The 14,551-nt window shown below is 37.7% G+C and overlaps 1 protein-coding gene across 11 annotated transcripts in view; it reads left to right on the top strand.

The window, feature by feature from the left end:
* LOC110965024 (uncharacterized) overlaps positions 1-13,718 on the top strand; it is a 51,802-nt gene extending 38,084 nt beyond the window's left edge. For 2 of the 11 annotated variants that reach the window (XM_051954669.1, XM_051954675.1), the window contains 8 exons: positions 6,668-6,810; positions 7,665-7,782; positions 8,287-8,559; positions 8,661-8,954; positions 9,060-9,223; positions 9,310-9,414; positions 11,936-11,986; positions 12,112-13,718. In XM_051954669.1, coding sequence (XP_051810629.1) covers positions 6,668-6,810; positions 7,665-7,782; positions 8,287-8,559; positions 8,661-8,954; positions 9,060-9,223; positions 9,310-9,333 — 1,016 coding nt within the window. In that variant the 3' untranslated portion in view covers positions 9,334-9,414; positions 11,936-11,986; positions 12,112-13,718. The other 9 variants (XM_051954673.1, XM_051954672.1, XM_051954674.1 and 6 more) reach the window with 9 other exon arrangements.
* Positions 13,719-14,551: the final 833 nt, after the last annotated feature.

The raw sequence follows: 14,551 nt of genomic DNA on the forward strand, positions 1-14,551 counted from the left end.
GAATGGGCTTATGTCACAAAGGATCTTAGAAAAATGCAACTCTTAGAAGAATGCAGCTGGACTTAAGAATTACTGATCAACTACGACAGCACAAATATTTTCTTGATAGTTATGAGCTTTGACTCTTAGTGTTTTTACTTCAGTACACTTTTGCAATGCAAACCTGCCAAAGTGTCTCCTTGTTTCTGCGTTCCTGAACCGACTCATCCAGCAGATCATCACAGCTCCACATCCTGCAGTGGTCTCCCTCTCATTACTACAAAGGCTAAGAAAATATCGCTTTCCTTGTGCTAAATGGGTGAATTACAAATTACAATTGGTTTTCCAGTTTTCAAAATCATTCTAAATATGTCACCTTTTCTACCAACTGCTTCCAGTGACGATCACAGTTCATTGGTTTATCTCCATTTATTCATTCATTTATTCACTGTCTGTTGTTGTTATGTCATTGTCGTTTGTTGTTTGTTTGTAGCTTTAGTTAATAAATGCTTGTGTATAATCATCATCAGTTCTACTGTGTATTTCCTTGTTTTGGGAACTGGAGGTTAATGAATTTAGAGTTCACGACTTTCAGAATGAGACTGATCAATTCCTTTCTCATCAAAGTCTCTTTGAGACTTGCCTTAAATTGATCATTTCCTCAGGCAAGCTGCTGACGGTGTCCCTAAATTCACTAGTGCAATTTTAATCATAATGTGTAGTTTCTACCATTTCTACACATTCTGCTACACATTTTTAAAATTATAATTATGCCGCTCTGCTGGTGACAGTTACACCCAGAAGCATTATGTGGTGGACTATCCTGACATTTGTACTTAAAAAAAAAGTTCATGACATAGTAAAGAGTTGATACTGTGGCAAATGGTGACAGTTTGTGTCAGACATACAACTCTGATCAACATCATGTATTTGTGTCACAAGAGATCAAAGTATTTACAAAAACACCATTCATACAAAATAGTTGATTATATTTTATTCATTTCTGGTTCTTGTATAAAACTGTTCATGTGTGGGTCGGTGTCTGAGCTACGTAACCATCACAAAGGAAGAAGTGCATGTTCACTGTTTGTATACTTCAGCTTCAGATAAGATGGTTTCTCAAGCCAAGAAGGATGTGGTTATAACAGTCAAAACATGTCCATCCATCCTTTCTCTATACACCGCTTTATCCTCACTAGGGTCGTGGGGGGTGCTGGAGTCTATCTCAGCTGACTCAGGCGAAGGCAGGGGACACCCTGGACAGGTCACCAGTCTGTCGCAGGGCTACATATGCAGACAAACAATCACACTCACATTCACACCTACGGGCAATTTAGAGTTATCAATTAACCTCAGCATATTTTTGGACTGTGGGAGGAAGCTGGAGTGCCCACACAGAAACCCACACATGCACAGGAAGAACATGCAAACTCCATGCAGAAAGATCCCAGGCCCAACCTGGGATTCAAACCACGGGTCTTCTTGCTGCAAGGCAAAAGTGCTAACCACTATACCACTGTGCAGCCCAGTCAAAACATGTAATATTTTCTCAATGATCTGCACTCACAGGAACATTATGATGTCTTACTTTAGAAAGATGTACAGTTTCACTGACAGGATGAAACTGAGTTAAACAAGTGAACCAGGATGTTTTTATGTACGGAGGGTATGAAGCCACTTTAACACAGTCATGTTTAAAATGTAGAATCAGGATGTACATTTATTTATCACTTTTACTAATAAACCATCTCAAACAGTCAAACCTCAAAACCACCCTCTCAGACACACTTCTTGCTGAGTTATTTCCTGCATTGCAAAGACAACATGAGTTCCTCATTCACAGTGGGAACAGAATGATTGCAGTCAAAGAAGATCACATCTCAAGACATTATTATCAAAAGTGCATTCTGAAATAGTTTGTCTTTCATTTAAAGTCATCTTGTTTAACAACCAGTGTGTGAGCTTCACAGAAAGTGTGAGAAATTTAGGAGAAGATTTTGGACAGTTTCTGAAGTTCCATCTATTAAAATGACACATTAAGTTTCATCGTACTAAACAAGGAAAGATTGTGCAGAGACAGCAGCTTGAAGACATATTCTGTCAAGGTGGTATAACCAGATGTTCAAAGCTTAGCGGCAGAGAATGAAATTAGGAGATGACAGGTAAATTCAAATGATTATAATCATGCCTCTCTGCTGGTGACCGTTATGCCCAGAAGCATTATGCGTTGGGCTATCCTGACATTCACACTTTTAAAAAAATGTCGACACAAATGCCCACTTGGACTCAACGATGAACCAATGAGAGTTTGATGGTCAAAGGTCACTGTGATCTTTGAAGACACATTTGTTGCTTTAACTCAAGGATTCATGCACTGATTCTGACAAAATGTCACACAAATGTCTCATACGATAAAAAGATGAAGTGATCACTTTTTATATTCATAAGATCAAATGTCAGCTTCACTGTGTTATTGTCACGTCCTGCAAAGGAACTTTTCGAACTGTTATGAACACCATGACTCAGGAACAGAAGAGAATATTGTGAGAATATTTCATATTTATTGAGATATTGAACTGGTGACTAATCCAGTGGTTCCCAAACTTTTTCTGCAGGGCCCCCCTTTGGAAGAAAAAAATATTTTCTGGCCTCCCGCTACCTGTCCTGTATGCAGCCACATCAACACACTCTCAGACACATACTTTGCTTGCAAACTCCTGTAGAATTTATAGGAAGTTTAGTTTGTGACATCTTACTGAAAACTCTGAAAAGGAACACATCATTTTTAAGAGCTGAAGCATTAAAAGTAACTTAGCAGCAAACATAAACAAAAACTTGAAAATATTCTCTGCAAAAACAACATGTCTTGTCACACTTCAAGTCCCACAATCCTTTCAGTGACTGATGTGGGATGTTGCTTTGTGCTGCAGATTGTCTCAAATCGAGGCTGCAGCTGTGAGACCGCCACTCCTAGCTCATTTTCAATGTCCAGCTTTGATCTGTATTTTGTCTTGATTGAGGCAACTGCAGAGAAACCTATCTCACACAGGCAAGATGTGATAAAAGGAAGAAGTGTGGTCAGGAAGAATGATTTTGAATAATTCCTCTGCAGTGGCTCTGTTAGTTACACGTTTGCAGAAGAGCAAATCCTCCTTCAAATCATCGGCATCAATGAATCTGACGGATGTTCTCAATAAACAGTCTTTGTTACTATCAGTCGCTTCATCCACCTGCAGGGCAAAAGGATTGTCTCTCATCTTATCATTAAGCTGCTCCTCTATGTCTTTTGAAATGTCATAAATGCGCCTCCCGATAGTATTGTTTGACAGACGAATTGCCTTTAGTTTGTTTGCTGCTGATTCATCGATCATGATTGAAACCATGTCAATAGCAGAAGAAAGTATTAATTCCTCGGCAACAGTGTGCGGCTTTTTACACTGAGCAACTCTGTAGACGACCTTATATGAGGGGAGTTGGGCATTTCCAGGTACAGATGCTGCTTTAGTGAAGCGACTCCGTTGTTCACGAAAGTCCAGTAGTTTCTTTCTGAATACATCCACTGGCTTTTCTTTGTGTTCGGGATGTGCAGTCTCCAAGTGGCGCCATAACTTATTTGGCTTCATACTGTCAGAAGCTAATATTTTGAGACACACGACACACTGCGGCCTCTCTCCATGACCCACAGTTGTACTTGTGAAGCCGAGGGCAAGATATGCTTCGTCATATTTTCTTGCCTTTCTTTTACTTGTTGTGAGGTTTGGTGTAGATTCATTTGCTTTCCGTAAACCTGGCCGTCCTCCTGTCACAAACTTCTCCATGCTCTGCTAGCATACATCGTTTGTGTATGTTTAGCCTGGCCAGGCAGGGTTGCCAGGTCCGCGTTTTTCCAGCAGAATTTCAAATGTTGCTGCTGGATGATTTAGTTTGGTTGATTGGGTTGACCTCTATTGCATGTAAATTGTATCAATAATATATATAAATACACACCCACGATTGAAGTGAGATCATTTATTTCTACTTAAACAACGCCAAACTCCAGATCAGTACATATGTGCACACACACACAGACCTGGCCATCTTGTCACTGAGGCCCCCCTGCCATAACTCCCCGCCCCTCCGTTTGGGAACCACTGGACTAATCGAAGGTACCTACCAGTTAAATTTGTTCAACGTCTTCACTGCTTGTATTATAAAAATCTGAACAGATGTGGAAATAAACTGCAGCTTGGCTGGCTGAGGTGAGCAGCTGCAAGGATGTTTGTTTTAGATTTGGTCTCAGAACAAGTAAATCTACACAAAAAGACGTTTTACCATACCATAGATGGATGATTTGAAATTTGATGGGTGGGACTACCAAGGTCCTCCAGTTCTGGAATGATCCTCATACTTCTGCATTGCACCGTTTAGAATCCTCTCACACCATTTGAAAAATATGTTTGTTTGTTTGTGTAGCACGTTTCTTTCGGTTGTCTGTACATGACACTAACGTGGATATAGATTTTATTTTCTCGTGATGTTGACGTTTTTCTGCGACGCCTTCTTTATGTAGAGTCTTTATCTTCACACACAGGCGGGTGTGGTCGTGAAGAATCTGTGGACGGAACATCTGGAGCATAAACAGAGTTAACATCTCCAGTTAAACTGAACACTGGAGCAACAACACAAAAACCCGATCAAATCGGTGCCAGGAAGTCGTGCTTGTTACTTTGCAGTGAGTAGAAAACATATTTCCTGCTCTTGTTTTCAAACATTATGCACGATTAGAGCTCGATATCCAGATTTCTGCCTCAGTTTGGAGTGGTGTCGGTTTTGTTGGATCCATCGATCAGTAATCATACTTTAGGCACCTTCAGAAGAACATAACTTGTTTATCTGGACTTCCTGAGGTTTTCTTGCTGTTACGCAACGTTGTGACTGCAGTAACAGGACAATCACAGTGCTGAGCCCTCTGCTGGACATGATGATGCTGCTGCTGTTGTTGACGGTTTCTACTCTCTTCTCTGGTGAGTGGAGCTCATTCACACATTCAGACACAGCACTGGAGGCGTGACAGTATTTGAGATAAAGTGTGATCATGTTAAATCGTCTCTGCTGCACACAAAGGCTCAGTACAACTCCAACAGCTGTCTTCATCTGGTCTCTGATGCAGATAAGCTTTATTTATTTACCTTTGATTAACCAGGAAGTCCCATTGAGATTAAAAATCTATTTTATAACTCTCCTTTAAACAGTTTTGTGCTGTAAAATGTGCAGTTTGTTGCTGTGAACTTTAATTATTGCTTCAAATTAAACAGAAAACACAAAAAACTACATCCACCACCAACCATATAAATAATAAATGCCTGGAGCGTTTGATCAGATGTATATCATTAGGAAATACATGATTCAAAAAGCATCAGAAATCCAAACACACATAAACAAATGCAGAAATGAACTCTATATACAGCTATGCATTAATTAATTTATCTTGAATTAACTCAATTTTAGTGAAATATACAGTGCTGGGGCAAAGTGTCTTCTGTTTAAGCATATTTTGTCACATTTTCATATCAAATAAATTTAAAGATGAGGAAAAGATAACCCAAGAAAACAGAAAATGCAGTTTTAAAATGCTGATTAGATTTTTTTGAAGGAAAAAATGCTGTTTAGTGCCATCTTGGCCTTTATAAGTACCTGCCCCCAACTTGACATAAAGTAAACTTAGTTCTCAGGTAGAGTGTTATGTGGTCGCTGTTGAACTTTTGCCTGAACACAATAAACCATTAACATTGATAATTTTGTTTTCATTTCACTGTAGTAGTTAAATAATTATGCGTTCTTCCAAAATATGTGAAAACTGACATTTTGAAATTGCAAAAATACCAAAAACAGCCAAAGACATTTTTTGAGTGATTGTTGTTTTGAAGATAAGCTGTATATGAAGAAAGCAGCGGATAATCCAAAGCAAACGATCACTTAGCAATGCTGAAAACAAGAGAACTGTGAGATGGTGAGAAGAAAACACTCTTAGTGCTTAATGAACAGGTTTCGGTTCTTGTCTAGCATTTGAACACAATAAATATCTGATGACTGGAATTATCCTAATCATGTCAAAGGCTCACTTTTCACTCATGTTCAACTTTATTCATCCCTCACTAGAGACAGTCACACGTTAAAGCAGCTTGGTACAAATGAAGCAAGACAATAAATCCAAATGGGTACAACTTTCACATGCACGGATGAGGTATGATGATAAATTGTGCTTTTATACAGAATAGTGGTGCTACATTTCTGTTATTGCAGCCAAGAGATAATCGAGGGAAAGACCAGTGTTAACATGACGTTGTTGTACATGAAGAACCGTAAGAGAACAGATGATCTGGAAGAGGAAAGACAGTGTTATATTTTGTTGTAGAGTCATATGGAAATCTCGAGTGTTGTGTGACGTTTTTACACTTCAGGGGCTGTAAGAAGAATAAAAAGTGTCTGTATTTCTGCTGATTTTGTTTATGAAGTCAGAGGTGTACATATTTATGAAACTGTTCTTAATTTTTTTTGTACTTTTGACACTTTCATATATTTACATTTCCTTTACCGGTCAGTATCAGCTTTATGGAAATTGCTTACATGTTCTTAGATGCTTTGTGTCCAGCTGATCATAATATCCCCTCCACCTGTCTCTCCTTGTCTTGTATCTCTCTGATCAAAGGCTCATCTGCTGACTTACATGACGTCTGCTATGGCGAGAGGTTTTTTTTGTTCCCATTTAACTTTACCCCCCCTTTAAATAACGAAGAGGTGATCTTGATGCCCAGACAAGGGGAAATAAGAACAGTGATGGTCAACGGAACGGTGAGCAGTTTCTGGTGTTCTGGTTTATACTGGGATCATTATTGCTGTGTAGAGATTCAACAGTTAATGCAACAAGTTAGTTGTCACCTCTTTGATTAATTGGAAATGTCGTGGAAATTTGCTACATCATCAGACTCAGAGAACACAAAACACTTTGCTGGGTTGTTGGCAGATTTAATATCATGTACGGTATGGAGAATACAGAGTTCATAGAGATTCTGAAAGGAGAAGAACAACTGCAACAGCTTTTATAGTGAATCAAACAGTCAGAAATTTCCTTCCATTGGTTAATACACGTCAGTGTAACTGCGTTATTAGTTCCATACCACATAAGAACCGGAGTCCTTCTTCCCAAACCCTTTTTAGGAGTTTAAAATATTTTCTATTGTTGTCCCAAAACATTTTTACCCTTTGGCACTTCTTCAACAACTGTGCTAGCAAAATTAGTTCCACAGCAAGGACACATGTACATAAAAAGGATTCATCGATAATAAATGATAATCTAAGAGATCATAGTTGATTTTACTTTTACAGCAACTATTTTGATAATTGATTAATTGGTTTGAGTATTTTTTATTCTTTAGAAAACTTGTCTAAATTCTCATACTCTGGCTTCTTAAATATGAATATTTTCTGGTTTATTTACTCTTCTATGACAGTACACTGAATATTTTTGGGTTGTGGACAATAACAAACATTTGATGACGTCATCTTGAGCTTTGGGAAACACTGACTGACACTTTTCACCAAACATTTTACAGACCAAAGAAGTAATCGACTATTTAAGAAAATAACGGACAGACACAGAGTCGACTCTATGATGAGTAAATGATTTTGTGTTTTCCACCTTTCAGGCAATAGAACCACGCATCAACGTTTCCCATTCCTCAGCAACTTTGACAGATCTGAGCTATAGAGATGAGGGGATTTACATGGTTGGTGATCACGCCATGTTCACACTGCGGATTTTGGGTGAGAATCTTTTACACTGATGTTAAAAGAAAGTGCATCACATTTGATCTGTCACATTATTGACGAGCATTTCAAACACAAAAGTCACAATATACAATAATGGTTCATAGAGCATCTGCAGCTTTTATACAATGGTTTGGTGAACCTAATATTTATAGCTTAAACATTATCAGAAGGCCTCAAGTTGCTTTAGTTTATCGTTTTAAATGGACACTAAATAAGCATTCTTATATTGCTGAAAGTAACGGGTCATGTAACATTTCATGATAACCTGTATGTCAACTTCATCTGACGCAACAATCTGTAGGAGAAAAGGTCACATACCTATGGTATTTGTCATTACAATTTTAAGGGCTGATTCTTTTTCTTGGAACACCAATATACTTTACAGTTGTATCCCATCAGAAAATGCTTATAGGAGTATTTATTTTTGCCATTGGTAGTATGAAATATGTCAAACCTGTTTTGTTTTTGTTTTGTTTTGTTTTTTCTGGGTATTTTCAGATTGTGCCGAAAAGGTTGAACAATATTATGGGGAAACATGGAAACTCTCTTTGCCTGAAAAGGCTGAAATCCTGGAGATCACTCCCCTTAACCGTGGGAATCCACCAGTGGTCCTGTGGAATCGCACAAATCCTCAGGTCAAACGTGTACGCAGAGGACAGGTGATTGAAAACTTCTGGCAAGTTGAAAACGTCACACAGTCAGAAGATGGCTTCTACAACATCAGGCAGAAAGACAACACTTTGCTGTCCAGGATAGATCTCAATGTAAAAGGTGATTTCAGGAGCTTGGTAGAAACTGCACGTGAGATTATCAACTGCCATGTACCAGATTAAACATGTTTTTACAATCTATCCAACCTTTGTCACTCACAGAACACACCAGACACTATACTAAACATGTGGACGAATACCTGATCATCGAATATCCGTGGGACAACGGCACATGGTATGTGAAGTTCCTGCCTAAAGAGAGAACGACAGATATAACATTGATCGATGATGGCGTTAAGCACTCAGAAAAGTGGTTCGACTGGAGATTGGAGATACTGAGTTCAGGCATAAAAATTGTTGCCTTGGAAATCACAGACTCTGGCACGTTTAAGTTCAGAGACAAGAAATACAACCTGGTCTTGGTTACACACCTGGAGATGAAAGACAAGGAAGATGGTGAGAAAAAGTGTTTGTTTTTTTCTTATGGGAGGAAATCCACTGCTGATCCCAACTAACACAGCTCCTGTCTCCCACTCCCCAAACATCTCTTTGCTCTTTCAGATCCTCCTCCTCCTCCCTTATTGTTAGTTTACATCAGCGTAGCCTTCTTGTTATTTGGTTTCATGCTTTGCTGGTTCACTCGTAACATGAAGTGCTGGAAGAAATGCTGCAGAAGAGACAAGTCTGCTCCTCAGGCTGCAGCACCACCTGCTGCACATTATCATGTAAGTATTTCTTTAAATGATCACGTAGAGCTGCTGCTGTAACATGCGTTGCTACGTTTATTTTAATATCATTATTCCGTTTACAGAATGAGAGTCAGTCTGCAGTCTGAAGTTACTCAGCTGTACCGTCTTCTTCAGCTCAGCCTGAGAATCCCCTGCAAAAACCCACGGCTGATGATCATGAATGCTTGGTGGGTGGAAGTTTTAAAAGACTGATTTTCACTGCAATGATGAAGGGAAACAGGGAAATAGATGAGGCAACGATATTAGTTGGCTTCCGTAGTTTGGCCGATTGATATGACCCACTCAACAGCACAGTCAGCTGCAGGCAAATGAAGCACTTTAAAGGATGTTTTGTCGCTTTTTCAGCTCTGTCTTGAAACATTACCACGTCCATGTACATTGGCCTCAAAAAGTATGTGAACCTTTTGGAATTTCATGGTTTCCTGCATTAATTTATCATGAAATGTCATCTGATGTTAATCTAAGTCAAGGGTATTGCCAAATATAATGTGCCTAAAAAATTAACACAAGTGTGGCTCTTGCCAGTACGAACAGGAGAAGTTTTTATGTCAAATAAAACTTGGTTCACAGTCTACACTACCATTCCAAAGTTTTAGAACACCCCAATTTTTCCAGTTTTCTTACTGGAGATTATCCATGTTAATGTCTCATTGTACTCTGAAGTGAAAGCATGGAACAGATATACAAATGAATCTATTTCGAAACCAAACTGTATTCTAAACTTTAGACTCATCAAAGTAACCACCTTTGACAGATATAACAGCTGAACACACTCGTGGCATTCTTTCCACAATGGAAATCAAATTTTCTTCAGAAAGTTCCTCCCAACTCTGTTGCAGAAGTTCCCATAAATGTGTGGCACTTCTAGGTTGCTCTGCTTTCACTCTTCTGTCCAGTTCATCCCAAACCAGCTCCATGGCGTTTAAATGTGGAGACTGTTCTGACACTCCATGTTTTCAAACTTACCATCTTGTTCTTTTTTCATAAGATACTTCTGGCATAACTTGGACTTATGCTTTGAGTCATTATCTTGCTGTAGGATGAACCTCTGACCAACTAGGAACACACCAGAGGGTACTGCATGGTGCTGCAGAATGCTGTGGTAGGTGTGTTGGTTCAGGGTTCCTCTGACTCTGTACATCACTGACCCTGAATCCAGCAAAACAGCCCCAGACATCACACTTCCTCCTCCATGTCTGACAGTTGATGTCACACACTGAGGAACCATCCTTTCTCCTACTTCCTGTGTGATGTGCGAAAGATTTAAAATTTTGACTCTTCAGTCCATAACACCTTCTTATTCAGTAGTCCAGTGGCGACATTTCATGGCCCAGGCCTCTTTTTCTTATTCTGACATCTGAGCAATGGCTTTCTTTCAGAAACTCCACCTGTCAAACCTGCAACTCCACGTCTTCTCCTCACAGCTGAAACTGAGACTTCTTACTATGACCTCTATTAAGTTGTGCTTGAAGCTGTTGTCCTGTGAGCTCCTATCACCAAGCTGTTGACTCTCAGAAACTTGTCTTCTGATTCTGTTGTGGCTTTGAATCTTCCAGTCCTCTTCCTGTCAGAGTTTCTCTCGTTTAATGGTGAAGGAAACTGTACTCACTGACACCTTGACTTTCTTCACAATTTCTCTGTAGGAAAGACCTACATTTTAAGTGTTATGATGGTCTGTCTCTCTTCTATTGGTAATTGCATTTTCCTCACCATTTCTACAGCAACATGCTACTTTCTGCAGTACAAATAATGTTCTGGAGGGTGTAGTGCCACAATGTGTTCCAACATTACTTTTATGCAGACAGAGGGGGTCGTAAGTAATCCAAAAAAAAAAGTTGGGACATCTGTAGAATTTGGTAGCACCAACTTTCAAGGCTTGATCAACCTCCACTGCTGCTTTAAGCTTTTAACCCATTTCTTGTTCCCTGAAAAAGACCTTTTTGTGTAATTCTGAATTGTACATTATTTGTAAATTTTGGGTAACGTAGCCTTTTTTTTTAAAACCCAGGGCAGTTCACCACTTACCTTTGTACCATTTGAAGCTATTCATTGGACTTGAACTACTTGAATCTCAATACAAACTGGAAAAATTGGGGCGTTTTAAAACCTTTGACTGGTAGTGTATACAGTCACATGACTATGGTTTCAAACGTGCTCTTTAATGAACTGCTGCAGTTTGCCCCCAGAAGTCACACTCCTTTGCTGACTCAAAATGTATATGTTCTATGTGATTTACAGTTTCTGGAATATTATTTTTCATGTCCATTGCAAAACACCAATCACAAATCTGCTTAGAAAATAGTAAACAAAAGACTCTTCTCATAGCTGCAAAACTTGTCGGAGGACTCACATTTTCTTTAGTATCAAAGTTAGTGCCCTGCAAAAAGGATCTGCTCATAGGTTTTTCAGCACTGATTAAAGGTGCTATTTTGTCGTAATGTGAATAAAGACAATAAAAACTTACATTAAAGCCCACAGCAGTCACTGCATCCATGGCAACATTAAACATTCTGTTTACACAACCCAAAGCATTACTATTACTATTAAGAGAACTGTAGTCCAAGAACTTAGAGTATGATTGTTGAACAACATAAAGGTTGTTTAGTTTTTTATTGGCCTCTTTTTCATCCCTGTAAAATGTCTCCTTTTCCCAGTGCTGACTTAGATGGATTTATCTTTACCTTACAGGTGCAGCACCACCCAGTGAGTGTCCTTTTAACTCCCTCTCCTACAGTGCAGGTAAACACATGAACACACAAGAATTATCTCTACAAAAGATCAAGGAACAAGAGAGTCCTCAATCTAAGACGGACTCTTCTTACACATTGAACTTGTTGCATACATTTTTTCACTTTTGTCCCCAGGTTGCTCCTTGAGGAGAATCTGCTCCAGCTGCCTCGAACGTTCTCTCCTCAGATTCTGATCCACAGCTTGAGCTGGCTTTGCCCTCTTCTCTACCCCTCAGCTCAGACTCAGCTCACTGTGACGTTTACACCTCAGAGAAATTAAAGTTTCTGTAAAGAGCGTGCTGAAAATTCAATGATGATTATATACATTTAGTTTGTCCATTTTAGCTCTTGATTGCGTTGTGTAATATTCTCACATTAATATTTCGGTCTTTGCTAGTAAGTTGTGGTGATGGATGCATAGTCAGAGACCTTTGTTTACACTGTGTTGACTCATGGCCAGACTTCTTAAAACTGTTTTATATCTTCTTTGACAAAAAAAAAGCTGCAGTTATTTCTTTTAGTAAAAAAAAAGTTTCTAAATGTATTTTTTTAATAACTATTAACTGTTATGTTACAGATTTTCTCTGTTGTATTAAAATACAGATATATAGAAAAGTCACAGAAAAAGTCTAAATTTATATGTTGTTGTAAAAACACAGGCTACAAGTTTTAGTGTTTTTTAATGAGATTTTTTTCTCTTGGAATTTTTTCCCCAAACATTTGCTGTGTTTTATATAAAATATAATTCAATTTCAAAGATATGTTCAGGACTGAAAAATGACAAATACGTTTTTGAAACTGATATTTTATTTTTCCTGTTTTGTTGAAAAAAACAGACCATGTCTAGTAAAATCACAAAAAAGTATAAATTTACATATCAAACTATATAGTTTAAAACAATCCAAAACTTCACATAGTCTGTGTTTTTCTACAAATACTAATTGGTTTACAAAATGTCATGCAAACTTATTGTTTTTAACTTTTAGAAAGCTAAAAAAATAGTATTTTTTCAGGTATTGCAGTTATTTTCAGATTTGAAATGTTACAATATTCCACATTTTTTTAAATGCAGTTTAAGTTAAATTGTTTTGGGGTTTTTTGACATCCTTTCTGCCTCATTGTCACAGTGGTTTGTTTTTTTTCCCTCAGATTTGTTTCTTAAGTTGAGAACAAATCAGTACGTTCAGTTCATCCATTTAATCAATCAGTTTAAAATATTTTAATTGTTTTTTTTCTAAGGTAGGACAAAATAACTCTCAGTCAGTGTTGTTTGTAAGCTGCAGTTGTGTTTCAAGAGTAAACTGTCATAATCAGTTTTTGTCCACTATGGAATATTTGTGCATTTTCCATACTCTTATCAACAACTTGAATGTATAGTTTGCACATATTAATGTTTGCTTTGCCTTTCTCCTCTTGCCAGGGATTTCACATATGATGATAAAATGTTTTACTTACTGTTATCAACTATTTTATAGGTTGCTTCATATCTGTGTCATAAGCCTTCAGCTCCATATGACATGAATCTCTCTGGTTTTTATCATTACACTGTAAGGAATGCTGTTATTTCATTTGTTGTCTTTTTTGTAAAAATGCATTTTCTGCATGTGGAAACTATTTGTTTATTTCTTTGTGGGTTTTTTCCTTATGAATCCTGTGTGAGCTGTGGGTTTTATTTGAAGCTCTTCTTGGTGCCTTAAGAAACACGTTTCAGTCATGAAAATAAAAATAAATGTAAAAATTCAGATTTGGACGACACTTTCACATCATTTTTGAAAGCTTAATGGATCACCTCATATAACAAGTGTTTTCTCAGACTCAGACCTACTTCTTGTGATGAGTAAACTGATTTTATGTATAAAATCTGTGAAACAAGCGTTTGATAAATCAGTCAAAAATTTAAGCTCTTTACAGAATGCTGTTACATGCAGGTTAGACACCACATCAATACAAAGCAAATGTATTTTGCAGATTCAACGTTTAGAGTTCGAACTAGAATTAGCCTCACTAAAACGGGACTGACACAAACCACAAGTGTTTATTATGTGTTTTCTACAACGCGCTGGATGCTGTCTCTTGTTGTTGCTGCTGCTGGGTTTATTTTGTAATAGAAGACATCCTCTAGTAACATGAAAGGATGTTTGTCCTCTATTAACATTGTAAATAACATGGAGTAAAAACTAATATCTATAAATTAGTTAAATGCTTTCGTCATGAAAAACAATCCATAGTTTTAATATAGCCTTAATACAAAGATGTAATCAGAATGTAGTCAAGAAAACCTTGACAATGTACCTTTAACAGCTTATTTTCTCAAACGCAGTCTGACCTAATTATGCCTTCTTGTTTTGTTGTTAATTAACCCTTAGCTGCACAAGTGAATGGACCCTACACTCTTATATCAATAGTGGGTCAAAAATGATTCATGTAAGAATCAACATGTTTTTATGGCATTTTTGTCATATTGGTAAAGAATAACAATTTTGTATTATTGTTTGTATTATATTTTGGTCCACAGAAAAATGATTTCATGTTTGAAATATGTTTATATTACATTTTATAACAGATTTTTAACATT

The sequence above is a fragment of the Acanthochromis polyacanthus genome, chromosome 10 (assembly GCF_021347895.1).
Source record: "Acanthochromis polyacanthus isolate Apoly-LR-REF ecotype Palm Island chromosome 10, KAUST_Apoly_ChrSc, whole genome shotgun sequence".
NCBI lineage: Eukaryota > Metazoa > Chordata > Actinopteri > Pomacentridae > Acanthochromis > Acanthochromis polyacanthus.